Source organism: Oncorhynchus keta, chromosome 17 (assembly GCF_023373465.1).
Source record: "Oncorhynchus keta strain PuntledgeMale-10-30-2019 chromosome 17, Oket_V2, whole genome shotgun sequence".
Classification (NCBI taxonomy): Eukaryota; Metazoa; Chordata; class Actinopteri; order Salmoniformes; family Salmonidae; genus Oncorhynchus; species Oncorhynchus keta.
Window position 1 is genome coordinate 15,362,627 of NC_068437.1, and position 25,625 is coordinate 15,388,251.

Consider the following 25,625-nt stretch of genomic DNA (forward strand, 5'->3'; position numbering starts at 1 on the left):
AATCCACCAGCACTTTAGTCCATAGCTCCTCCTTTGTTTTGCAGTCATTTTTCATTGCATCCGCATACCAGTCTCCTATTCTGGGGTCCTCTTGTGGTGCACCTGTCAGTGTAGGGAAGTTAAGGAGTTCAGCTTCCTCTGGCTCCCCCTGGTGTTCTCTCTTTATGTCTTGCACAGTCCATGGTTCCGATATTTTCCATGATTGAGGTTCGGCTGCCACTACTTCCAGTGAGGGAGTGGGCAGATCCCTTTTGCGTTTTGCTACAGAGCTCAGACACAAAAACAAGCCATACAGATACCCGCCATGCTGTGGAGTCAGTAAAAGTCAGAAATAGCGTTGCAAATATTCACTTACCTTTTGATGATCTTCCTCAGAATGCACTCCCAGGAATTCCAGTTCCACAATAGATGTTCGTTTTGTTCGATACAGTTCATCTTTATGTCCAAATACCTCCTTTTTGTTAGCGCGTTTAGTTCACCAATCAAAATTCTCAAGGCGCGGTCAAGTCCAGACGAAAGTCCAGATGAAAAGTCAAAACAGTTCTATTACAGTTCGTAGAAACATGTCAAACGATGTATAGACTCAATCTTTAGGATGTTTCTATCATAAATCTTCAATAATGTTTCAACCAGACAATTCCTTTGTCTTTAGAAATTAAAAGGAACGCAGCTCGCTCTCACGGCGCGCATGACTTAGCTCATGGCCTTCTGCCAGACCTCTTAGTCAAACAGCTCTTAATCGTTTCCCCTTCACAGTAGAAGCCTGAAACAAGGTTCTATAGTCTGTTGACATCTAGTGGAAGCCTTAGTAAGTTCAATATGACCCAATTTACACCAATTTACACTGTATAGTAGAAAGGCAATGAGTTGAAAACTACAAACCTCGGATTTCCAACTTCCCGGTTGGATTTTTCTCAGGTTTTCGCCTGCCATATGAGTTCTGTTATACTCACAGACATCATTCAATCAGTTTTAGAAATGTCAGAGTTTTTAAAAATTCTAATCTACTAATAATATGCATATATAAGCTTCTGGGCATGAGTAGCAGGCAGTTTACTCTGGGCACGCTTTTCATCCGAACGTGAAAATACTGCCCCCTATCCCAAACAGGATAAACTGAACATGTGGCTAACAGAAATGGAATAATGTGTCCCTGAACAAAAGGGGGGTTCAAAATCAAAAATATCAGTCAGTATCTGGTGTGGCCACCAGCTGCATTAAGTACTGCAGTGCATCTCCTCCTCATGGTCTGCACCAGATTTGCCAGTTCTTGCTGTGAGATGTTACCCCACTCTTCCACCAAGGCACCTGCAAGTTCCCGGACATTTCCCGGACAAGTTCCCAGACGTGCTCAGTGGTATTAAGAACACAGACTTTCCTGTCTTGCAGGAAATCTCTCACAGAACCAGCAGTATGGCTGGTGGCATTGTCATGCTGGAGGGTAATGTCAGAATGAGCCGGCAGGAAGGGTACCACCTCCACCTCCAAATTGATACCGCTCCAGAGTACAGGCCTCGGTGTAACGCTCATTCCTTCGACGATAAACGCGAATCCCACCATCACCCCATGTGATTCAAAACCATGACTCGTCAGTGAATAGCACTTTTTGACAGTCCTGTCTGGTCCAGCGATGGTGGGTTTGTGCCCATTGGCTACGTTGTTGCCGGTTTCCTTACAACAAGCCTACAAGCCCTCATTCCAGCCTCTCTCCGCCTATTGTGGACAGTCTGAGCACTGATGGAGCGATTGTGCGTTCCTACTGTAACTCGGGCAGTCGTTGTTGCCATCCTGTACCTGTTCCGCTGGTGTGATGTTCGGATGTACCGATCCTGTGCAGGTGTTGTTACACGAGGTCTGCTACTGCGAGGATAATCAGCTGTCCGTCCTGTCCCCCTGTCTTAGGCGTCTCACAGTACGGACATTGCAATTTATTGCCCTGGCCACATCTGCAGTCATCATGCCTCCTTGCAGCATGCCCAAGGCACATTCACACAGATGAGCAGGGACCCTGGGCATCTTTCTTTTGGTGTTTCTCAGAGTCAGTAGAAAGGCCTCTTTAGTTTCCTAAGTTTCATAACTGTGACATTAATTGCCTATCGTCTGTAAGCTGTTAGTGTCATAACGACAGATGCATGTTTATTATTTGTTCATGGTTCATTGAACAAGCATGGGAAACAGTGTGTATACCCTTGACAATGAAGATCTGTGAAGTTATTTGGATTTATACGAATTATCTTTGAAAGAGAGGGTCCAGAAAAAGGAGACTTTTCTTTTTTTGCTGAGTGTACTTTTTCCACCCTGCACTGTGAATGTTTACACGGTGTGTTCAATAAAGACATGAAAAAATATAATTGTTGGTGTGTTATTAGTTTAAGCAGACTGGGTTTGTCTATTGTGACTTAGACAACATTTTATGACCAATTTACGCAGAAGTCCAGGTAATTCCAAAGGGTTCACATACTTTTTCTTGCCACTGTACTTGGATATGAATTTCCCAGTAGATGGGAGACAGGGAAGCAGTAATATGCCTACAGCCCCCAAAGAGTGAAAGCTGGGAACATGTTCATGACCAAAATTACCTACCACTGATGGGCTAGCTGAATGTGGTGAGCAGGTCATCACAGTAGACAAGGTTCCAGAGTGATCAGAGTCACTGCTAGGTCTTTCAGTTGGTGGTCTGGTAGTTTGTGGTCTGGCAATATGTAGCCTAGCAACCTTGAGGTTCAAGGTCGAGATCTGACTGGAAAGAGTGTCCATCGAGGAGGTGGAGTGTCTGAAGGGAGAGTCCTTGCCCAGGGGTCTCCAATCTCCCATCTGGCTTCCAGGCTAAGAGAGACGGGTGAGAAAGAGAGGCAAATGGATGAAGATACTGTCAGGACCCGGTTACGAACCCGGGTCTCTGGAGTGAGAAACAGTCACTTAACCAACTGAGCCACGAATAGTCGGCAGAACCCAGAAGATGAGGCAGACACAGCAGTACTTGAGACGGTGTATTTAATGAAGTAAAAAGTGAAGTTCTTCAGGAAAACATGTAACTCCACAACCTCAAAAGGAATCCTACAAGAACAAAGGTATTCCTCCAAGACGAAAAAGATAAATCCACAAGGTGGAAGGTAAAGCACAAAAAGCCTCAAAAGATACTCAAAAAAAACAAACAAACAAGAACAAAAAAACAGAATTCCACAAGAGAGTCCACCGGGATCAACAAGAGTTCTCAGAGTACTAGGGCTGGGTGCTAACATACAAACACAGAGCAAAGAACAGAGGAAAACAAAGGGTTTAAATACAATCAGGGGAAACGAGGCACAGGTGCAAATAATAATAGGGATCAAGGGAAAACAAAAGGTCAAAAGGCACAATGGGGGCATCTAGTGACCAAAAACCGGAACAACCCTGGCCAAATCCTGACAGATACCAACAGAAACACTGAGGTCCTACTGCTGCTTAAGCAATTGTGAGTTGATATCAGCCCTAGGAGTGCCGCTGTTCCATCCTTACCTGTCCAATCACCGACCAGCGGATTCTGCGCTCCAGGCGCAGCTCCCTGCACACTTCTCTTTCCAGCTCCGTAAGCCTGAGGCGTCGTTTCACATCCCAAGCCTGTTCGGCCAAGTGACGGTTCTTCCCCTCTTCCATTTTCACTCTGAAACCTTCACATACAAGGGAACATAAAACATGATTTACCTTAATTTTTCTACAACTAAAACTGTCTACCATATCTATTTATTAAGTTATTGCTAGATAGGAGGTCAACGTGATTCCAGACCTTTGCTTATGTTTTTTAAACAAATTTGAGTAAAATATTCTAATCATTTACATTTACATTTAAGTCATTTAGCAGACGCTCTTATCCAGAGCGACTTACAAATTGGTGCATTCACCTTATGACATCCAGTAGAACAGTCACTTTACAATAGTGCATCTAAATCTTAAAGGGGGGGGGGGGTGAGAAGGATTACTTATCCTATCCTAGGTATTCCTTAAAGAGGTGGGGTTTCAGGTGTCTCCGGAAGGTGGTGATTGACTCCGCTGTCCTGGCGTCGTGAGGGAGTTTTCTTGAAGTAGTTTCTACGTTTGGCAATGAGCCAATCTCTAATAGCCATCAGTGAAATGTGGGACGGAACCTCCCCTTCCTGCTGCAAGACTAGGAACGGCTTCAAAAGCAAGTTCTTCCTGGTCTTGTTACGTGATCAGAAAACCCTTTCCCGGTCCATGAGCGACAGCAAGTTACATACATACACAGTTGAAATAAAACGCATGGAAAGGTGTCTTGCAATATAGCTTTTGTATTTTTATAATTGTGCATCTAGAAAGCAGACCATTCTATCCTGCTGGGCACAGCACTGCTTCTCCCACAGCAACTGAACTCACTTGATGTAGCTACTGTAGCGATTGTACTCTTAACACGAACACAGCACCTGAAAGGGAGGAGCCACAAAAGAGCCATTTTTAGGGGAAGTTCTTGAACACCCAATCCCAAATCTACCTCTACCCGAAACCCCAATATTGATTGATTTTGCCTTTATTTAACCAGGTAAGACATTAAGAACACATTCTCTTTTACAACCTGCACTAACAATGACCATATGTAGATTTGGATTTGTGTAAACTAAGCAAAATGGCAAACATTTCACCTAGCCATCATATCGCTTACACCTGTCCAATTTTCTCAGTTCCATATAAGTGTCACATTTAGATTTTGGAAAGAAAAAGAAGGTCTGCCTTGCCTTCTCATTTGAAGTGATGAGGCCTTGCTTCACCAGCCGCTTCTTCCTTTCCGGATGACGGAAAAAACTCTTCAGGTGTTTGTCGTGGAGGCAGTTATAACTAACATCTATGACTCTCATGTTCGGGTCCAACAGGTCAAACCCTGGGGTCTCCTGATGGAGCTTGTTGTAGCTGAATCATAATTAGTTAGGTAACATCAATAAATAAGATGTTTTATTTATCTTCTCTTGTCATTAGAATGTCTTCTTTTGGACTATACTGTTGGCAGTTGCATTTTCCCTTCTTCTCTAGGGAAAAGTCACTTGGGGCCCAGAGAGGGGAGAGGTCAGGCTTGGCTTTTACATGTCTGGTAATAGGCAGAATATCAGAAAGGGAGGAGTCAGGTTTGAACATTGTCTTCATAATGAATATATCTGTGAAACCATGTGAAGGGCTCCACTATGTCTGTACTCCAGTCATTCCCTCCTTTTCCCATTGGGGGAAGGAGTATGGCAGTGTTTGGAACCATTGTATGTCCCCTTTGATGTTGAAACGTATCTTTCATAGTATATGATCTCTAGAGGCTCACTCCTCAGGGAGCTTGTCCAGGGGTGAGTTGTATTTGAGATGGGAGTATCTAGAATTGACAAATGATATATGCCATTGGATGAGGTAATGTTTTGGTAATATGAAGTACCAAGAACGAGAAGTAGAACCTCGTCTAAGAGACCAAACTGAACGATAATTTATAGCTAATGGTATCTGGCTATGGGATACTCCTCTTTCAAGTAAAAGGCCCTTTGTGAAGTTCCTAAGATCTGTGGTTCGTCATTGTGAGTTGAGAGGGGTGTATCTTGGCTATAAAAGATGAGGTATTCTTTTGTAAGCTCTCTCAGAATTCATTTATAGACACTAAATTGATCTGAGAGTCACTGGGCTATGGTGAAGCTCATGTTATTAAAATATGAAGTTCAAGTATAACTCTGACTGGTGTGTGGTTTGTAACTCTCATCATTTAGTAATACAGGAAATTACCACGACAAGCTGTGGATTGTGTTTTAACAAACCTCAATGACAGGGCAATGGATACTACAGTGGGAATGGCTGCGGAATTAGGACTGGAACTGGGAAGGAAGTAATTAAAAATATATAATTAGGTAACATTTCATTTGAAAGAAATTGAGGATCACAGATCATTTGGAATGTCATACTATCACACTAACCTTCTCCCCAGTTTTCCTCTGACAAATACAGGGAATGTCCTTTCTGGGGCTTCCTGTAACCTCTACAAAGACAGAGACAATCATGACAACTTTTTAGACGTGGGTTTTTGGTAAGGATTTTGATAGTAGACCCCATCCCTGTCACTTAGTTTGCAATAATTCCACCTTTTGCCAATTCACTTGCATGAAAAATGTTGAATCAAGCTCATATCTAAAACATATGTGTTTGATCCATTTACATTGTTAAGCTATCCTTAAAGTAGTCAACTAGCCGTAGGCCAACATGATCACTGATTCTTTAGGCTACATATTCATCTCATAGACTTTCATCATCCATCGTTAGAATTATACAAATGTGAAGTGATATTAATATGAAGAGCGAACAAAGCATTATCCTAGGCCTACTCACATTTTCTTCTTCTTTGCCCGCACTTTTTGACATAGTAGGCATATTGACTAATATTGTAAACAAATTATGTCATGACTGAAACTTGATTATCCTGTCTGTGTCTCCAGAAAAGGTAGGCCCTATGCCCCCCAAACCTCCGCTATCTGATAGACCTATGTTGCACTGATATAAACACTATGAAAGGATATTGTAGCCTTAACCTATTGATATAGTCTACAGGCTTATTTATGGTGTGCCCGCTCCATAAAGCACACCTCCAGTTGTGCCTGGGCTTGCTGCAACACGTGCACTCTGTTGCCAAGCCTTCCACAGAATCATACCGCAACCCTAAAATGTGATCCACATGTATTCGATGTCGAAACTGTCAGTTATTTGCAGTGATGGATTTAAAGCATTATCACGACTAACAGGCTGAAGACACCAAAATGAATTTAGAAATCTATATTATTCAATTATTGCACCCACACTGCTTGGGCCCGCCAACGAGCGTCTGCATAGCAAAGGGATAAAATAGAAGTCAGTTCTATTTCTGATTCAGATCGCACTGCAAGTCCTGCCTCTCCCATCTCCTCATTGGATTATAGAAGCAGGTACCCACTTGCCGTCTCCTCATTGGTTATACCCATGTGGGTGACTGAAAAACAAAAGAGGTCAGTGGCGGGAACGCACCTAATTTATGAAAGTTGCCAATCGCAATATAGAATAGAATCAAGAGAAGAATAAGCCTGGAAGGAGGAGAGATGACTAGAAACGATTCGGTTGACCGTTTTATTTGTGGATTAATTGGTGGAGTAGAGGACCTTGTGCATTTCACATGAAATAATAACTCAGTGTTTATATCCCAGGACAAATTAGCTAGCAACAGCAAGCTAGCTAAATAGGACAAATTAGCTACCAAGTGCAAGCCATAAATGTTTAATGCTTTTCAACCTGTCCCCAAATTAATGTAATTGGTTCAGAGTTTGGTTTGATATTTTAAGCTGCGTGTCGTGATCTCGTTTGGTGTGGGGGGACAAAATACATTTATGCACGATGGCGCACAATGGCGCACGCACGCAGATGTTTTGGGTTCTTTGTTAAAGACAGTTTTATGTGGTGCTTCGATGCACAAAGAGTCGGAAAAGCTTGTGCACTTTGCTCATACACTACATGTGGTGCCTGTTAACAAAGCCAGAACATTGCACCTGATACCTCTCTCAGTCGATGAGCGCTCAATTTGGATGTTATTTTGCCCCTAGCCTATTGATTGAAGAGGGTGCAACCTTGTGTAAATGTAGACCTATGTACTTGCCACTTAAGTCCTTTTCAAAACAATGACTTGTCAACAAGTTCCGTGCGCTGTTTGAACGTTCCATGTGTTCCCAGGTAGGCTACACTTGATTTGCACTTTTTGGATCATTCAATTAGTCCTAGTGGGCACACATAGGACCCATGAGCGTGATACGACTCCGCCTGTAATATTTATTTGATTTATAAGGGAAAGGTCAAGTTTACCATTGAAGCTGCTTCACTCAACTCTGCCTCAACCCACCACTGCAGAGTTTAGTTAGCTTTTTACAGGGAAGCTGACTCTAGGCCTGACGGGGAAAATGACTCTGAATCTGAGAGGGAGAACAACGCTGAACCCGAGAGGGCAAAGGACTCTGGACCTGAGAGGGAGAATGACTGAAACTAAACAGGGATACTGACTCTGGGCCTGACAGGGAAACTGGCTCAATGCGGATAACTACGGACCTGATGGGGGGGGGGGGCTAGCTGGGTAGGATACCTAGGGCCTGGCAGAGCATCAAACTTAGTGGCTACTCGTGCAGGAGACTGTGGACCTAGAACGGCTGAGTACTGGGGGCCTGTCACTAAGGTTGGAGCCCGGGAACTTAAATCAGAAACGTTTGAACCTGCAACTAGGGCCTGAGACTTAGGACCTGGGGGGGCAGGATAAACCTACTTGAGGAGCAGGACACTCAAAGCCTGGACACTTTACACCTGCCAGGAAATGAGGACACTCTGACCCTGCCGGGAAGGAATGGAGCTCTGACCCTACCGGTAAGGAATAGAGCTCTGATCCTACCGGTAAGGAAGGGAACTCTGACCCTACCGGGAAGGAAGGGAGCTCTGACCCTACCGGGAAGGAAGGGAACTCTGACCCTACCGGGAAGGAAGAGAAGTCTGACCCTACAGGGTAGGAAGGGAATGCTGGCCCTACTGGGAAGGAAGGGAATGCTGGCCCTACCTTGGTGGCAGTGAACTGGACATAAAGGCCAGGGGGGACATCTGGGATGACTTGTGGTGGGTCACACAGGGTCATGTCTGGCGAGTTCCCCTAGAACTGAAAGGATAGGCGGCCAAATGAGGTGTTGGCTTTGGGGATGATCAGTGATATAAACCTGGTGGAATGTGTGCTACGGGTGGGTGTTGTTATCGTGACCAGTGAACTGAGATAAGGCGGAGATTTACCTAACATAGACTTATAGATGACCTGGAGCCAGTGGGTCTGGCGACGAATATGTAGCGAGGGCCTGCCGACTAGAGCATACAGGTCGCAGTGGTGGGTGGTATAAGGTTATTTGGTAACAAAACGGATGGCACTGTGATAGACTGCATCCAGTTTGCTGAGTAGAGTATTGGAAGTTATTTTGTAGATGACATCGCCGAAGTTGAGGATCGGTAGGATAGTCAGTTTTACTAGGGTAAGTTTGGTGGCGTGAGTGAAGGAGGCTTTGTTGCGAAATAGAAAGCCAATTCTAGATTTAATTTTGGATTGGAGATGTTTAATATGAGTCTGGAAGGAGAGTTTACAGTCTAACCAGACACCTAGGTATTTATAGTTGTCCACATATTCTAGGTCGGAACCATCCAGGGTGGTGATGCTAGTCGGGCGGGCGGGTGTGGCCAGCAAACGTTTGAAAAGCATACATTTGATTTTACTCACGTTGAAGAACAGTTGGAGGTCAGGAAGGAGTGTTGTATGGCATTGGAGCTCGTTTGGAGGTTAGTTAGCACAGTGTCCAAGGAAGGGCCAGAGGTATACAGAATGGTGTCGTCTGCGTAGCGCAGGATCAGGGAATCGCTTGCAGCAAGAGCGACATCATTGATATATACAGAGTGAGGAGTCGGCCTGAGAATTGAACCCTTTGGTACCCCCATAGAGACTCCCAGAGGTCTGGACAACATGCCCTCCGATTTGACACACTGAACTCTGTCTGCAAAGTAGTTGGTGAACCAGGCGAGGCAGTCATTAGAAAAACCAAGGCTATTGAGTCTGCCGATAAGAATACGGTGATTGACAGAGTCGAAAGCCTTGGAAAGGTCGATGAAGACGGCTGCACAGTACTGTCTTTTATCGATGGCGGTTATGATATCGTTTAGTACCTTGAGCGTGGCTGAGCTGAACCCGTGACCTGCTCGGAAACCGGATTGCACAGCGGAGAGGGTACGATGGGATTCGATATGGTCAGTGATCTGTTTATTAACTTGGCTTTCGAAGACTTTAGATGGGCAGGATGGATATAGGTCTGTAACAGTTTGGGTCTAGGGTGTCACCCCCTTTGAAGAGGGGGGATGACCCCGGCAGCTTTCCAATCTTTAGTGTTCTCGAACGATATGAAAGAGGTTGAACAGGCTGGTAATAGTGGTTACAACAATGGCGGTGGATAGTTTTAGAAAGACAAGGTCCAGATTGTCTAGCCCAGCTGATTTGTACGGGTCCAGGTTTTGCAGCTCTTTCAAAACATCTGCTGTCTGGATTTGGGTGAAGGAGAAGCTGGAGAGGCTTGCGCGAGTAGCTGTGTTCGTGGGGGCGGAGCTGTTGGCCGGGGTTGGAGTAGCCAGGAGGAAGGCATGGCCAGCCTTGCGAAAAGCTTATTGAAATGTTAGATTATCATGGATTTATCAGTGGTGACCGTGTTACCTAGCTTCAGTGCAGTGGGCAGCTGGGAGGAGGTGCTCTTGTTCTCCATGGACTTTACAGTGTTCCAAAACTTTTTGAAGTTAGAGCTACAGGATGCGAATTTCTGCTTGAAAAGCTAGCCTTTGCTTTCCTGACTGACTGCGTGTATTGGTTCCTTTCCTGACTGACTGCGTGTATTGGTTCAACCGACGTCCGACGGAGGCCGGTTGAAGGCACAGTGGATGGAGTATTCGTCGGCAGACCAGTCGTGGTGGTGCGGCGGGGCGCCATATCGACAAAAGGATCCAAGCCAGATGGCGAAATAGGTATTGTAGTAATTTAGTTTTCTTGCCGGGCGATGCGCCTGGCTCACGGCTAACTATTGCTAGCTTCGGGGCAGGGGCGTTAGCCACTATAGCCACTCGGTAGCAGCAGTGATCCGGTGTCAAGGTCCAGAGCTTACGGCAAGGATCCGGTGGAGTAGTGTGTTCTAGCCGTGTTTGGGTAGAGTCCGGGTGAACAACTGAGTAGGCCGGGAGGTGGGCCTCAGAGATAGCTTCGGTACTGGGTAACTCGGTGGGTGCTAGCTAGCTGTGAAGATCAGGAGTAATGGTCCAGGGATTACGGCAGGAATCCGGCGTTGTAGTGGAGAGACAGTCCGTTGATGGTAGGCTGGCAAGTATTATCCAGGCAAAAAAAAAAGAGCTGGTATCTGTGCAGAAGGTAAAGGCTGCAAGCAGTGGCTAACAATGACTAAATGGCTTGTAGCTAATTAGCTGGTTAGCATCTGATGGCTAGGTGGTTCTTGCTATAAGGTCTTTAAATTAAGAATAATAGCGCTTCCGTATCACATTGAGTGAGGCAGGTTACCGGAAGGTATAATTGAACTAAAAGGGAGGAGTGATTGAAAATCAAATTGAAATATATACAAAAAAAGACGAAAAATACAAAAGTACACGAGAGGACGAACAAAACACATCTGCACTGCTACGCCATCTTGGAATATTATCAATGTAAAAAATAATGGAAGGGATATTGTTCCAGACTATTGGATTTTGGAGTCAGACATGAGTCCAGAGACTGTCCAGTAAACAGTGGCTAACCACAACAAAAAAATGATACAATACGGTCAAATTCATACTGGCAGGAAAGGCCTGATATGTCCTTTTCAGAAGATCTGTCAACTGATCTCTGTATCTCAAAAAGTTCTGCATGAAAAAATTATGCATATATTCCCACCAGTGTGTTTCCATCAAATTGACTTGTTACAGATTAAGACGTAGTGCACATAAAATAACTTTTGTGGTTAAATTCCCATGTACCAAATAATAAAAAACAATTAGGTTTCCATCGCATTTTTAACTCAAAATTGTTTGTGTTATATAGAGAATGTGCCCACTCTTGTCTTGGCACGTGTGCTCGAGCCAACAGCTCGCTGATCATTTGCGGGTATAGCCTATACTGTATGATTTTACTTGTCAAACGGCAGCCAAGCATCGATCATCATGCCATCAGAATAAGACCCTTGATATTTATTGGAAATGAGCATCAACATCGTCAACTTCATCGTAACTTATTTAATCTGTAGCCTAATAAACTGCATGCTTTCCCAAGTCATAGTGGGAGGACCACACAATATCATTGCGTGACTCCAAGTTTACTTCGATATGATGATTATTATATAAATATTTGCGCATAAAGGCGTTTCCACCGCCATTTCTCGCATAATTCATTTTACCGACACAAAAAGATCCAACCTTGTCTAGTGTATTTGGTTTTGTTGATATTTGTAAGGTTGACCGACAAATTTGCTGTTTCCATCAGTCCTGTCGTGAATTTCTTTATCCATCATGTCCTTTTGTCACGCCCTGACCTTAGAGAGACGTTTTATTTCTCTATTTGGTTAGGTCAGGGTGTGATTTGGGGTGGGCATTCTATGTTGTACTTTTCTATGTTGGCTTGATATGATTCCCAATCAGAGACAGATTTTTATCGTTGTCTCTGATTGGGGATTATATTTAGGCAGCCCTTTTTCCCACTTTCTGGTGTGGGATCTTGTCTACATTTAGTTGCCTGAGTGCAAAACAGTCGTGTCACGTTTCTTTCGTTTGGTTGTTTTGTGTTCCTTCAGTAGCTCAGTTGGTAGAGCATGGCGCTTGTAACGCCAGGGTAGTGGGTTCGATTCCCGGGACCACCCATACATAGAATGTATGCACACATGACTGTAAGTCGCTTTGGATAAAAGCGTCTGCTAAATGGCATATATTATTATATATTATTGTTGTTGTTGTCCGGTGTTCATTTAATAAAAATAAAATGTACGGCTACTACGCTGCGCCTTGGTCCGATCCTTACGACGAACGTGACACCTTTACTCGCATACAAAAGTTGGTTCGAAACCTGATTAGTGTCACCAAATCGTGGCCTTAGAAGTCTGCTCGCACACACTTCTGTTTGTTCCCCTCCATTGAAATTAAATGGCTCCTGTCTTGGGATAACATTTTCCATACTAAAAGCATGTCTCTTCTTTAAAAGCACAGCCATGAGTGTATTTCTCCTGCGCGAGGATGAAGTGGACTGACAAATGCCTTCAAACCCCATTTGGAATTTGAGAGTGCCCCTGAGTTTAGACTGCAGGTCACTACATACACTCACCAGCAGCAGTAAACCAAAGAGTGTAAAAGCAATGTATATTCAGTATTCACTCCCTTCATACATAGAGGAAGCACAGTGATGCTGAAGGGATGGGATCTGACCTTGACCCAGTGGCATATCTGTAAAGTATGAGCAGGGTAAGGAGGTTTTCCTGGCCACATGAACTGACCAGGGAAAACTCCTAACCCTGGACAAGGTCTTATTTTAGAGCAAAGAGGTGTTAGGCACTGTGTTGTCTGGTACAGAGAACACAAATAAACTATAACAACAACCATCAATGGCTACTTTGTGTCCTCACCCTGTTAGGACACACGAATGTCCTGATCACCTTAAAGACTTTGAACCAGAGCTTACGAATCAAATCAATCAAATCAAATTGTTTTAGTCACATGCGCCGAATACAACAGGTGTAAACCTTACAGTGAAATGCTTACTTACGAGTCCCTAACCAACAATGCCGTTTCAAAAAATACAGATAAGAATAAGAGATAAAAGTAACAAGTAATTTCAGTGCAGCAGTGAAATAACAATAGCGAGACTATGTACCGGGGGTACCGATCAGAGTCAATGTGCGGGGCACCGGTTATTTGAGGTAGAATGAACATGTAAGTAGAGTTATTAAAGTGACTATGCATAGATGACAACAGAAAGTAGCAGCGGTGTAAAGAGGGTGTGTGTGGGGGGGAGGCACTGAAAATAGTCTGGGAAGCCATTTGACTAGATGTTCAGGAGTCTTATGGCTTGGGGGTAGAAGAAGCCTCTTGGACCTAGACTTGGCGCTTCGGTACCACTTGCCGTGCGGTAGCAGAGAGAACAGTCTTTGACTAGGGTGGCTGGAGTCTTCGACTATTTGTAGGGCCTTCCTCTGACACCGCCTGGTGTTGAGGTCCTGGATGGCAGGAAGTTTGGCCCCAGTGATATACTGGGCCGTACGCACTACCTCTGTAGTTCCTTGCGGTCGGAGGCCGAGTAGTTGCCATACCAGGCAGTGATGCAACCAGTCAGGCTCCACCATGCTCTCCATGGTGCAGCTGTAGAACCTTTTGAGGATCTGAGGACCCATGCCAAATATGTTCAGTCTCCTGAGGGGGAAAAGGCATTGTCATTCCCTCTTCATGACTGTCTTGGTGTGCATGGACCATGTTAGTTTGTTGGTGATGTGAACACCAAGGAACTTGAAGCTCTCAACCTGCTCCACTGCAGCCCCGTCGATGAGAATGGGGGCGTGCTTGGTCCTCTTTTTCCTGTAGTCCACAATTATCTCCTTTGTCTTGATCACATGAATATATTTTCAATTTGAGGTCTTTCCCTATGCTGAAAATCAAGTATAGTTTGGTGGCAAGGGCAGTGTCCTGTTTTTTTGGGAGCAGTTTTCAGTTGTGTACATTGCATATGTCTTAGTAAAAGGCATTCGATGTTTGAACATGTGAAGATTGAGAGAAGTGATGGATATTGAGAGAATCGTTTGTAGATTTGTAAACAAAAGGAGCTAAACTAATTTAAAAGCAGAACAAATTATTTGGAAACTAATTTAAAAATAGTCTTTCACAGCATTCTGAAGCGATATGCCAGCCCATCTGGTTTGTGTATGGTGTTGGTGTCATTTGTTTTTCAACAGGACAATGACCTAACCCTCCTCCAGGCTGTGTAAGGGCTATTTGACCAAGATGAGTGATGGAGTGATGCACCAGATGACCTGGCCTCAACCCAATTAAGATGGTTTGAGATTAATTGGACCACAGAGTGAAGGAAAAGCAGCCAACAATTGCTCAGCATATGTAGGAACTATTTCAAGACTGTTGGAACTGCAGTCCAGGTGAATCTGGCTCATGCCAAGAGTGTGCAAAGCTGTTATCACGGCAAAGGGTGGCTACTTTGAAGAATCTCAAATCTCAAATATATTTGGATTTGTTTAACACTTTTTTGGTTACTACAAGACTCCATATGGGTTTCATAGTTTTGATGTCTTCACTATTCTACAATGTAGAAAATAGTAAAAATGAAGAAAAACCCTTGAAGGAGTGGGTGCATCCAAACTTCTAAACGGTACTGTATAGTTTACACCAAAGGGTAAAAGCTATATATTTTGAGCAAAATAGTGCATCTCAGCATCTGTGGTCTAAGATTTATGCTTAATGATGTGGACTGCAAATTACATCATGATGGGAGTAGGCCTGGGCTCACAGAAATAAGAATGAATAGAATGGGCTTGGAACTCTAACCCTGGAAATTGACTGGTAACTTATGGGTACACTCCCAATGGCTGCCTGGTATTGTGACGCAATAATTTCAATGTTTTTTTGGAATTTATATTCATTCTTATTTCTAAGCCAGTTTAATATTCAATAGCATTCAAGCTTTGGCAACCTCAGATGAAGTACGATGTTTTACCGGCTCATTTTGGAGAACGAATTAGGCCTGTAGCATGGACGGCGACGAGGCCCGAAAAGTAAGTCCATTTCTATCGCTATCGGCCTGCCTTGAAATGATTGACTGTAGACAGTTTTTGTATTGATTACACTGAAACATTTATGGAAACGGGTGCATGTCTGAGGTTATGAGTAAATCCCCTGTCGTCAGCATGGAGTCTATAAAATGGATCGATTTGGCTTAGATCATTGTGTGTTAGGAATTGCCATTTAATCAGACCCGTATGCCCGAGGCCGCTCACGCAAACCAGGCGCCAGGAAACATTTACTAAGCGGGCAGTCGAAATCGATGAGGGGGCACATTTTTGGGGGCTCTTGCATTGGAATTATATTGAATTCTGCTTATATCACAAACATAAAGTTCAAATGCTGAGACTCAGAGATCATCGAGTGCATTTGAACTAAGGTAGGTTGGTGCAAAAGCTGTTGTATTTCCGCTACGTATCAGCACCATGGACAGTGCCCTACACACTAAAGCAAGTCCGTTTGGTAATGAATATAGGCTACAAGATAGATAGGGTAATTCACTTATTACAAACAGCCTATGTGAATGCAGCTGTACAAAATAATACAAACAAAATACTGAATGTAGCCTAGCAGCCTAGTTATTCATGCATGCAAACAAAAATAGGCTACTGAATAGCAGTTTGGCTTGGAATAGCCTACTGACACAACTGTGAATGCAACGATTGAACGTGAACAGCGGTACCAAGTAGTATGACTAGTAAACAAAATGTAAGATTGATAAAGATATGACACAATCTACAGTATATTTAGGCTAGTTACATTAACAGTAAACAAATGCAGCAAACAAAAGGCAAATAACCAAAACATAGTCTCCAGCCTGCAACAGTGAGATGCAGCCATGCACAGCTGTCTTGCCAAAACAACAGGCCCGCTTCAAACATGGAAAGTCGTGCTGCTCAGGGGTTCAGCAACACGTTGTGATATGGTACAATACACTTCTGTGGATCAAATTAGACCCACGTAATCAATTAAGCAGTGCCATCCTACCATAAATACGTTTCCAACATGTACTATTCCATTTACAACCACGAAACCAATAGGCTACAAAGAAAACCATAATAGAATGTATCTATTGTATTTCTATGATTAAACATACCAATATGTACAGTGCTTTCAGAAAGTATTCACACCCCTTGACTTTTTCCACATTTTGTTGTGTTACAGCCTGAATATAACATTTATTAAATTAAGTTTTTGTGCCACTGATCTACACATAATACCCCATAATGTAAAAGTGGAATTAAGTTTTTAGACATTTTTACAAATGTATAAAAATTAAAAGCTGAAATATCTTGAGTCAAATGTGCCCTACACACTAGTAACCCCTTTGTTATGTTAAGCATTGGCTGACTGGGACAAAAATTCAGCCCTGGCAATCTTGCAACACATCATACCCTAGTGGTAATCACTATTACATATTATGCAATTGGCATTACATTTGTGTGTCTCTTTCTGTTTTCTTCCTACCGCCACTGCACCTCAATGCCTATACTGACCCAGCAACATCTTAGTTGTGAATGAATAAACAAATGTATTAGATAAAGAAGAATAAATACTGAATAAATGCCTAATAGGTTACCATTGGCTCATAATACCTTATATTTATTTGGCTAATTAGTGCCTCATCAAATCAAAATATATTGGTCACATTCCCAGAATACAGGACGTAAATGGTGCAGCGAAATGCTTACTTACAGGCTCTCCTCAACAGTGCAACACACACACATACACACAGACATAAATACAACCAAGTAATAGAAACATATTTTAAAAAGGAGGAAGGGTAGTAGGAATATTTACACAATATACTATGAATATACTATGAGTATACTATGAATACTACAGAATATGCTGGGATGGAAAGGTAAAGGAAGAAGATACCTCGTCAGTTGCACAACTGAATGCTGCATTCAACTGAAATGTGTCTCCTGCATTTAACTCAACCCCTCTGAATCAGAGAGGTGCAGTGGGGTGTTCGTAGTGAGGATGACTGGCTACTATTTGGAACTTTGTGAGGTGATGCCCAGAAACGCTGAGGCATCACCCAAGTGGGTGCTACCCAGAGTGGAAGAGTAATCCAGTGGCTATAAGACTCAGGATGGTTCCCAGACTTTCCCTCTACAAGATCATTAGCAAACTCCATCCCAATCATCTACCATTCTCTAACCAGCTCTCTCCGCTCAAGCCATGAATGGACCCTCCATCTTCGCAGGAAGCAGCTTTCAACGACTTGGCCTCTATTGGTTGACCTGTCCTGATGTATTGCTTGTTTGTTTTTGGCTGTTGAAGCACTTTGAGAATCTATGAAAAGCGCTACAGAAATGCCATACATTATTATTATTATTACTACTATTATTATTATTATTATTAATACTATTACAACTATTATTACTATAATTATAATTATTACTGTTGTTATTATTACTATTTGTATGATTATTATTACTACTATTATGAGTATTGCTGTTATTACTGTTGTTATTATTCCTACTATTATTACTATTATTAAACTATTATTATTATTATTACTATTACTATTAAGGACTCTGCATGGTCAATCGGAATTCTGCATTGGCTGCAGAAGTCAGAGCATTCATGCTTCTTGCGTTTCGCGGATGTCAGGGATCCCGCCGGAACTTTCATTACGCACACCTGTCCCCTATTCCCACTGATTAGGAATTGTTTTAGTGTGCCCTTTAGTTTACATTGGACTTTTGATTATTATTACAATGTCCGTTGGTGCGCGTGAGTACCTGTGCCGTGTGTTTTGGGCTTTCGTGTCCTTGTGGATTGCGCAGATGATTACGGGTCTCGTCACGTGTGTTAATCATATGATGTAGGGTAATACAAATGATAGAAAATGACCATGAGTTTGCTTATAAAACATTTTATTTGTACTTAGCTAGCTAGTTCATACCAGTGTCTGGATGTCGGCGTTTCAGAACAAGTTCAACCATCATTTTCCCCCGGGAATGCTGTGCCATGGTGTTGTATCCCTAGATTAACAATGTATGTGTGTGTAGCTGTCAGTCAGTGTCATACAGGTTCGATTGCATCCCTATCAGAATAGAATGATATTATACAAAGGTAAAAAGCAGTAACTGCAGCCAAGGGCAGGTTGAAACCAAGCTAAAAGGCAGTAAGTTCAGTTACTGCCATTTACCTTGGTTTCACAGTAACTTTTTGCAGTTACTGCTAATACGACCCCCATTTTCTCCAAAACTCAATACAATAGAGGCAGGATACTTGTCCACTGACTCGCCAAACATGACCCTGTGTGAACCAAGGTCCTTTACACCACCAATTAATCCACACATAAAACGGTCAACCGAATGTTTTCTAGTCATCTCTCCTCCTTCCAGGCTTTTTCTTCTCTTGATTCTATATTGCGATTGGCAACTTTCATAAATTAGGTGCCTTACCGCCACTGACCTCTTTGGTTTTTCAGTCACCCACGTGGGTATAACCAATGAGGAGATGGCACGTTGGTACCTGCTTCTATAAACCAATGAGGAGATGGGAGAGGCAGGACTTGCAGTGGGATCTCTATCAGAAATAGAACGGTCTTCTATTTTAGCCCTTTGCTATGCAGACGCTCGTTGGCAGCCCAAGCAGTGTGGGTGCAATAATTGAATAATATAGACTTAGTCGTGGTAATGCTTTAAATCCATCACTGCAAATGACTGACAATTTCGACATCGAATACATGTGGATCACATTTTAGGGTTGCGATATGATTCTGTGGAAGGCTTGGCAACAGAGTGCACGTGTTGCAGCAAGCCCAGACACAACTGGAGGTCTGCTTTATGGAGCGGGCACACCATAAATAAGCCTGTAGACTATAGCAATAGGTTAAGGCTACAATATCCTTTCATAGTGTTTATATCAGTACAACAACATATGTCTATCAGATAGTGGACATTTACTTGAGGGCATCGGGCCTACCTTTTCTGGAGACACAGGATAATCAAGTTTCAGTTATGACATCACTTGTTTACAATATTAGTCAATATACCTACTATGTCAAAAAGTGCGGGCAAAGAAAATGTGAGTAGGCCTAGGATAATGTTTTGTTCGTTCTTCATATTAATGTCGCTTCACATTTGTATAATTCTAAAGATGGACGATGAAAGTCTATGAGATGAATATATAGCCTACAGAATCAGTCATGTTGGCCTACGGCTAGTTGACTACTTTAAGAATAGTTTAACAATGTAAATGGATCAAACAAATTTGTTTTAGATATGAGCTTGATTCAACATTTTTCATGCAAGTGAATTGGCAAAAGGTGGAATTATTACAAACCAAGTGACAGGGATGGGGTCTACTATCAAAACCATTACCAAAACCCCACGCCTATAAAGTTTTGATTGTCATGATTGCCTTTGTAGGGGTTACAGGAAGCCCCAGAAAGGACATTCCCTGTATTCTTCAGAGGAAAACTGGGGGAGAAGGTTAGTGTGATAGTATGACATTCCAAATGATCTGAGATCCTCAATTTCTTTCAAATTAAATGTTACCTAATTATATATTTTTAATTACTTCCTTCCCATTTCCAGTCCTAATTCCAAAACCATTCCCACTGTAGTATCCATTGCCCTGACATTGAGGTTTGTTAAAACACAATCCACAGCTCCATCAGGAGACCCCAGGGTTCGACCTGTTGGACCCCAACATGAGAGTCATAGATGTTAATTATAACTGCCTCCACGACAAACACCTGAAGAGTTTTTTCCGCCATCCGGAAAGGAAGAAGCGGCTGGTGAAGCAAGGCCTCATCACCTCAAATGAGAAGGCAAGGCAGACCTTCCTTTTCTTTCCAAAATCTAAAAGTGACACTTATATGGAACTGTGAAAATTGGACAGGTGTAAGCAATATGATGGCTAGGTGAAATGTTTGCCATTTTGCTTAGTTTATACAAATCCAAATCTACATATGGTCATTGTTAGTGCAGGTTGTAAAAGAGAATGTGTTCTTAATGTCTTACCTGGTTAAATAAATGCAAAATCAATCAATATTGGGGTTTCGGGTAGAGGTAGATTTGGGATTGGGTGTTTGTACACATGAACTTCCTCTAAAATGGCTCTTTTGTGGCTCCTCCCTTTCAGGTGCTGTGTTCGTGTAAAGAGTACAATCGCTACAGTAGCTACATCAAGTCAGTTCAGTTGCTGTGGGAGAAGCAGTGCTGTGCAGAGCAGGTTAGAGTTGTCTGCTTTCTAGATGCATAATTATAAAAACACAAATGCTATATTGTAAGACACCTTTCCATGCGTTTTATTTCAACTGTGTATGTAACTTGCTGTCGCTCATGGATCGGCAAAGGGTTTTCTGATCACGTCACAAGACCAGGAAATACTTGTGGAAGGCAAGGGTGCAAATTAATCTCTCTCTGTCTCTCTCAGAAAATGCTTTTGAAGCAGTTCCTAGTCTTGCAGCAGCAAGGGGAGGTTCCGTCCCACATCTCACTGACGGATATTAGAGATTGGCTCATTGCCAAGGGTAGAAACTACTTCAAGAACACGTGAGTGTTATTAGAATCTTTTACTCAAATTTGTTAAAAAAAACATAAGCGAAGGTGTGGAATCACATTGACCTCCTATCTAGCAATAACTTAAGAAATAGATATGGTGGACAGTTTGAGTTGTAGAAAAATTAAGGTAAATCATGTTTTATGTTCCCTTGTATGTGAAGGTTTCAGAGTGAAATGGAAGAGGGGAAGAACCTTCACTTGGCCGAACTGGCTTGGGATGTGAAACGACGCCTCAGGCTTAAGGAGCTGGAAAGAGAAGTGTGCAGGGAGCTGCGCCTGGAGCGCCAAATCCGCTGGTCGGTGATTGGACAGGTAAGGATGGAACAGCGACACTCCTAGGGCTGATATCAACTCACAGTTGCTTAAGCAGCAGTAGGACCTCAGTGTTTCTGTTGGTATCTTCACCCATTTGCCTCTCTTTCTCACCCGTCTCTCTTAGCCTGGTAGCCAGATGGGAGATTGGAGACCCCTGGGCATGGAGACACACACACCTCTGGGAAAGGACTCTCCCTTCAGACACTCCACCTCCTCGATGGACACTCTTTCCAGTCAGATCTCGACTGAGAACCTCGAGGTTGCTAGGCTACATATTGCCAGACCACATATTGCCAGACCACAAACTACCAGACCACGTTCTGCCAGACCGCCAACTGAAAGACCTAGCAGTGACTCTGATCACTCTGGAACCTTGTCTTCTGTGATGACCTGCTCACCACATTCAGCTAGCCCGTCAGTGGTAGGTCATTTTCATGAACATGTTCCCAGCTCTCACTCTTTGGGGGCTGTAGGCATATTACTGCTTCCCTGTCTCCCATCTACTGGGAAATCCATATCCAAGTACAGTGGCAAGAAAAAGTATGTGAACCCTTTGGAATTACCTGGACTTCTGCGTAAATTGGTCATAAAATGTTATCTGATCTTTATCTAAGTCACAACAATAGACAAACAATGATACTTTTTCATGTCTTTATTGAACACACGGTGTAAACATTCACAGTACAGGGTGGAAAAAGTACACTCAGCAAAAAAAGAAACTTCCCTTTTTCAGGACTCTGTCTTTCAAAGATAATTCATATATATCCAAATAACTTCACAGATCTTCATTTTAAAGGGTATAAACACTGTTTCCCATGCTTGTTCAATGAACCATGAACAATTAATGAACATGCATTTGTGGAACGGTCGTTAAGACACTAACAGCTTACAGACGATAGGCAATTAAGGTCACAGTTATGAAAACTTAGGAAACTAAAGAGGCCTTTATACTAACCTTTCTACTAACCTCAAAAGAAAGATGCCCAGGGTTCCTGCTCATCTGCGTGCACGTGCATTCGGCATGCTGCAAGGGCGCATGAGGACTGCAGATGTGGCCAGGGCAATAAATTACAATGTCCGTTCTGTGAGACGCCTAAGACATCGCTACAGGGAGACAGGACGGACAGCTGATTGTCCTCGCAGTGGCAGACCTTGTGTAACAACACCTGCACAGGATCGGTACATCCGAACATCACACCTGCGGGACAGGTACAGGATGGCAACAACAGCTGCCCGAGTTACACCAGGAATGCACAATCCCTCCAACAGTGCTCAGACTGTCCGCAATAGGCTGAGAGAGGCTGGACTGAGGTAGGCCTGTTGTAAGGAAACTGGCAACAACGTCGCCAATGGGCACAAACCCACCATCGCTGGACCAGACAGGACTGTCAAAAAGTGCTCTTCACTGACAAGTCATGGTTTTGTTTCACATGGGGTGATGGTCGGATTCGCGTTTATCGTCGAAGGAATGAGCGTTACACCGAGGCCTGTACTCTGGAGCGGTATCAATTTGGAGGTGGAGGGTTCGTCATGGTCTTGGGCGATGTGTCACAGCATCATCAGACTGAGCTTGTTGTCATTGCAGGCAGTCTCAACACTGTGCGTTACAGGGAAGACAACCTCGTCCCTCATGTGGTATCCTTCCTGCAGGCTCATCCTAACATGACCCTTCAGCATGACAATGCCACCAGCTGTACTGCCCGTTCTGTGCAAGATTTCCTGCAAGACAGGAATGTCCACTGCGCTTCCCGGGTGGCGCAGTGGTTAAGGGCCCTGTACTGCAGCGCCAGCTCTGCCACCAGAGACTCTGGGTTCGCGCCCAGGCTCTGTCGTAACCGGCTGCGACCGGGAGGTCCGTGTGGCGATGCACAACTGGCCTAGCGTCGTCCGGGTTAGGGAGGGGTTGGCCGGTAGGGATATCCTTGTCTCATAACGCACCAGCGACTCCTGTGGCGGGCCGGGCACAGTGCGCACAAACCAAGGTTGCCAGGTGCACAGTGTTTCCTCTGACACATTGGTGCGGCTGGCTTCCGGGTTGGGTGCCCGCTGTGTTAAGAAGCAGTGCGGCTTGGTAGGGTTGTGTATCGGAGGACGCATGACTTTCAACCTTTGTCTCTCCCGAGCCCGTACAGGAGTTGTAGCGATGAGACAAGATAGTAGCTACTCAACAATTGGATACCATGAAATTGGGGAGAAAACTGGGTAAAATTCACACAAAGAAAAATAACAAAAAAAATGAATGTCAGTGTTCTGCCACGGAATAGTCCGTATCTCAATCCCATTGAGCACGTCTGGGACCTGTTGGATCGGATTGTGAGGGCTAGGGCCACCCCCCCTAAAGCCTTTTTTAAATCGGACATGATCGGTAGATTAACAAAAAGTTAAGCTTTAATTTGGTGTTTTGCACTTGTGAACGTATGAAAGTTAAAATTTTCAGAAAAATATTTTTTCGAATTTCACACTCTGCCTGCTTCTTGTGAATAGCAAACTCAAATTTTGTGAGTTTTTTTTAGGGCAGACAGCCAACATTTCCAATCACATCTCAATGATTGTACTCCAGGTTAGCTAACTCCAATGAGCTTTTGGAGAAGTCATTCACATACTCTTTTCAACTTACACTGTGAATGTTTAAATTATGTATTCAGTATAGACAATAAAAATACAATCATTTGTGTGTTATTAGTTTAAGCGGAATGTGTTAATCTGTTGTTGTGACTTAGATGAAGATTAAATCTAATTTTATGACCAATTTATGCAGAAATTCCGATAATTCCAATAGGGTTCATATACTTTGTCTTGCCACTGTAATTGGATAATTTGATGTGAAATGCCTTTGCCACTTTGGTAGATGTAAAAAGTATAGATGAGGAAGATTATTAAGTTGCAACTATGGAGACCACACATTTGATATAGAGTAATTGCTAAAAAAGAAAGAAATGTATACTTGTTATATTTACCTTTTAAAATAATTTGATATGTATTAACATGTGTTTTGATTTCCAACATACTGTAAATCTTAATCAATTCTGTTGATGTTTATATATACAGATTACTGTTAGGGACTTGCTGCTCATGATTGGGCACATAACGAGCTCAGTATTGGAGGAGGTAAATAGCATCCTGATCCCTGCCTTGGTTGACCTTATCAGGCTGACAGCTTCAGAAAGTGCTGCAGAGAATATGCTCCCCATCAGCAAAGACACCAACGAAGATTCAACCCAGGGCTCTGTCAACTGTACCTCCCTACTCTCCAAAGTCAATGTCATCTGTCTCACTCAGAGTCCTGACAGTAGGTCCTCCCCAATCTCCATTGATGAACCAGTCATTGCTGTCCAGACTTATTGTAGCAGAAGTTCTCTGTCCACTGAGGAACGAGCACACTCTTTCTCCAGTCAGATCTCTACTAAGAACCTCCTGGCTGCTAGGCCACGTTCTGCCAATCCACCATCTGCTAAACTACCATCTGATAAACCACAATCTGCTAAACCACCACCTGCTAAACCACAATCTGCTAAACCACCACCTGCTAAACGACAATCTGCTAAACCAACGCCTGCTAAACCAACACCTGCTAAACCACCACCTGCTAAACCACATTCTGCTAAATCACATTTTGCTAAACCACCTACTGCCACGGACTACTCTGGAACCTTATCTGCTCTGGTAGGTCGTGGGCATGGCATCCCTGTCAAACTGACCTTGGCCCCTTTCTCCTCCTTTATCTCCAGCGACGAGACCAACACCAACCTCTCCTCCAGCAGCCTCCCCTCCTCGTGCTCCATCAAGCTTTCAGACAGTAGGAGTGACATTCCTTGCTCCCTGACTGTAAGCTCCATTTCAAATGTTCCTGGACCTGACTCTAGCAGCAGCCCTGTGCGGGAGAATCAATTTGCTACTGAGGTCTCGTCGATCTGCCTCAGCCAAGATAGAAATGGCCAAGGAGGGAGTGTGACACCTCCAGCCCCTTTGGATGTTTCCCTCCCCTCCATTATTGAGCGGGCTGGCGGACTTGTATGTTCTGTCATCTCCCAGTCTTTAGCAATTGTGGAGGCGCGGTCAAGTGTGAATGGTGAGGAGGGCTCTCCATCTCCCACCACAGTCTCCCATTCTCCTACAAGGGTGTTTGTCAGCCACTTAAGGAGTAGCCCACTAGGTGAGGACCTTGTAAATTCAACACTTGCGGATGTTATCTCTGTCCTGAAAATGGAGGGAATTCTTTCCTCCTCTCCGACTTTGGAGGAGGAGCTGCTTGATCTCTCCTCCAGTTGTTCTTCGTCATCAAGCGAAACACTGCAATGTGTGTCTGTTGGCCCTCTTGGCAGTGGGTCGGAGACGTCCTTCAAACTTCTTGGGGTCGTACTCTGAGTATCGCCACCCCAACGGACCATCTTACCACAGAGGACTTAGAAGACTACAGTGATGAGATCATTGACGAAATCCTTA

At 43.5% G+C, this 25,625-nt stretch overlaps 1 protein-coding gene across 14 annotated transcripts in view; it reads left to right on the top strand.

The window, feature by feature from the left end:
* LOC118396117 (uncharacterized) overlaps window positions 1-25,625 on the top strand; it is a 200,934-nt gene that overhangs the window by 42,307 nt on the left and 133,002 nt on the right. For 2 of the 14 annotated variants that reach the window (XM_052465545.1, XM_052465547.1), the window contains exons 2-7: window positions 19,728-19,790; window positions 19,970-20,131; window positions 20,446-20,535; window positions 20,740-20,858; window positions 21,029-21,179; window positions 21,307-21,603. The exons of 2 other annotated variants lie outside the window; for them this stretch is intronic. In XM_052465545.1, coding sequence (XP_052321505.1) covers window positions 20,012-20,131; window positions 20,446-20,535; window positions 20,740-20,858; window positions 21,029-21,179; window positions 21,307-21,603 — 777 coding nt within the window. In that variant the 5' untranslated portion in view covers window positions 19,728-19,790; window positions 19,970-20,011. Of the gene's footprint in view, window positions 1-15,205; window positions 15,330-18,880; window positions 19,384-19,727; window positions 19,791-19,969; window positions 20,132-20,445; window positions 20,536-20,739; window positions 20,859-21,028; window positions 21,180-21,306; window positions 21,604-25,625 lie in introns of those variants that run through there. 10 more of the 14 variants (XM_052465543.1, XM_052465548.1, XM_052465541.1 and 7 more) reach the window with 9 other exon arrangements.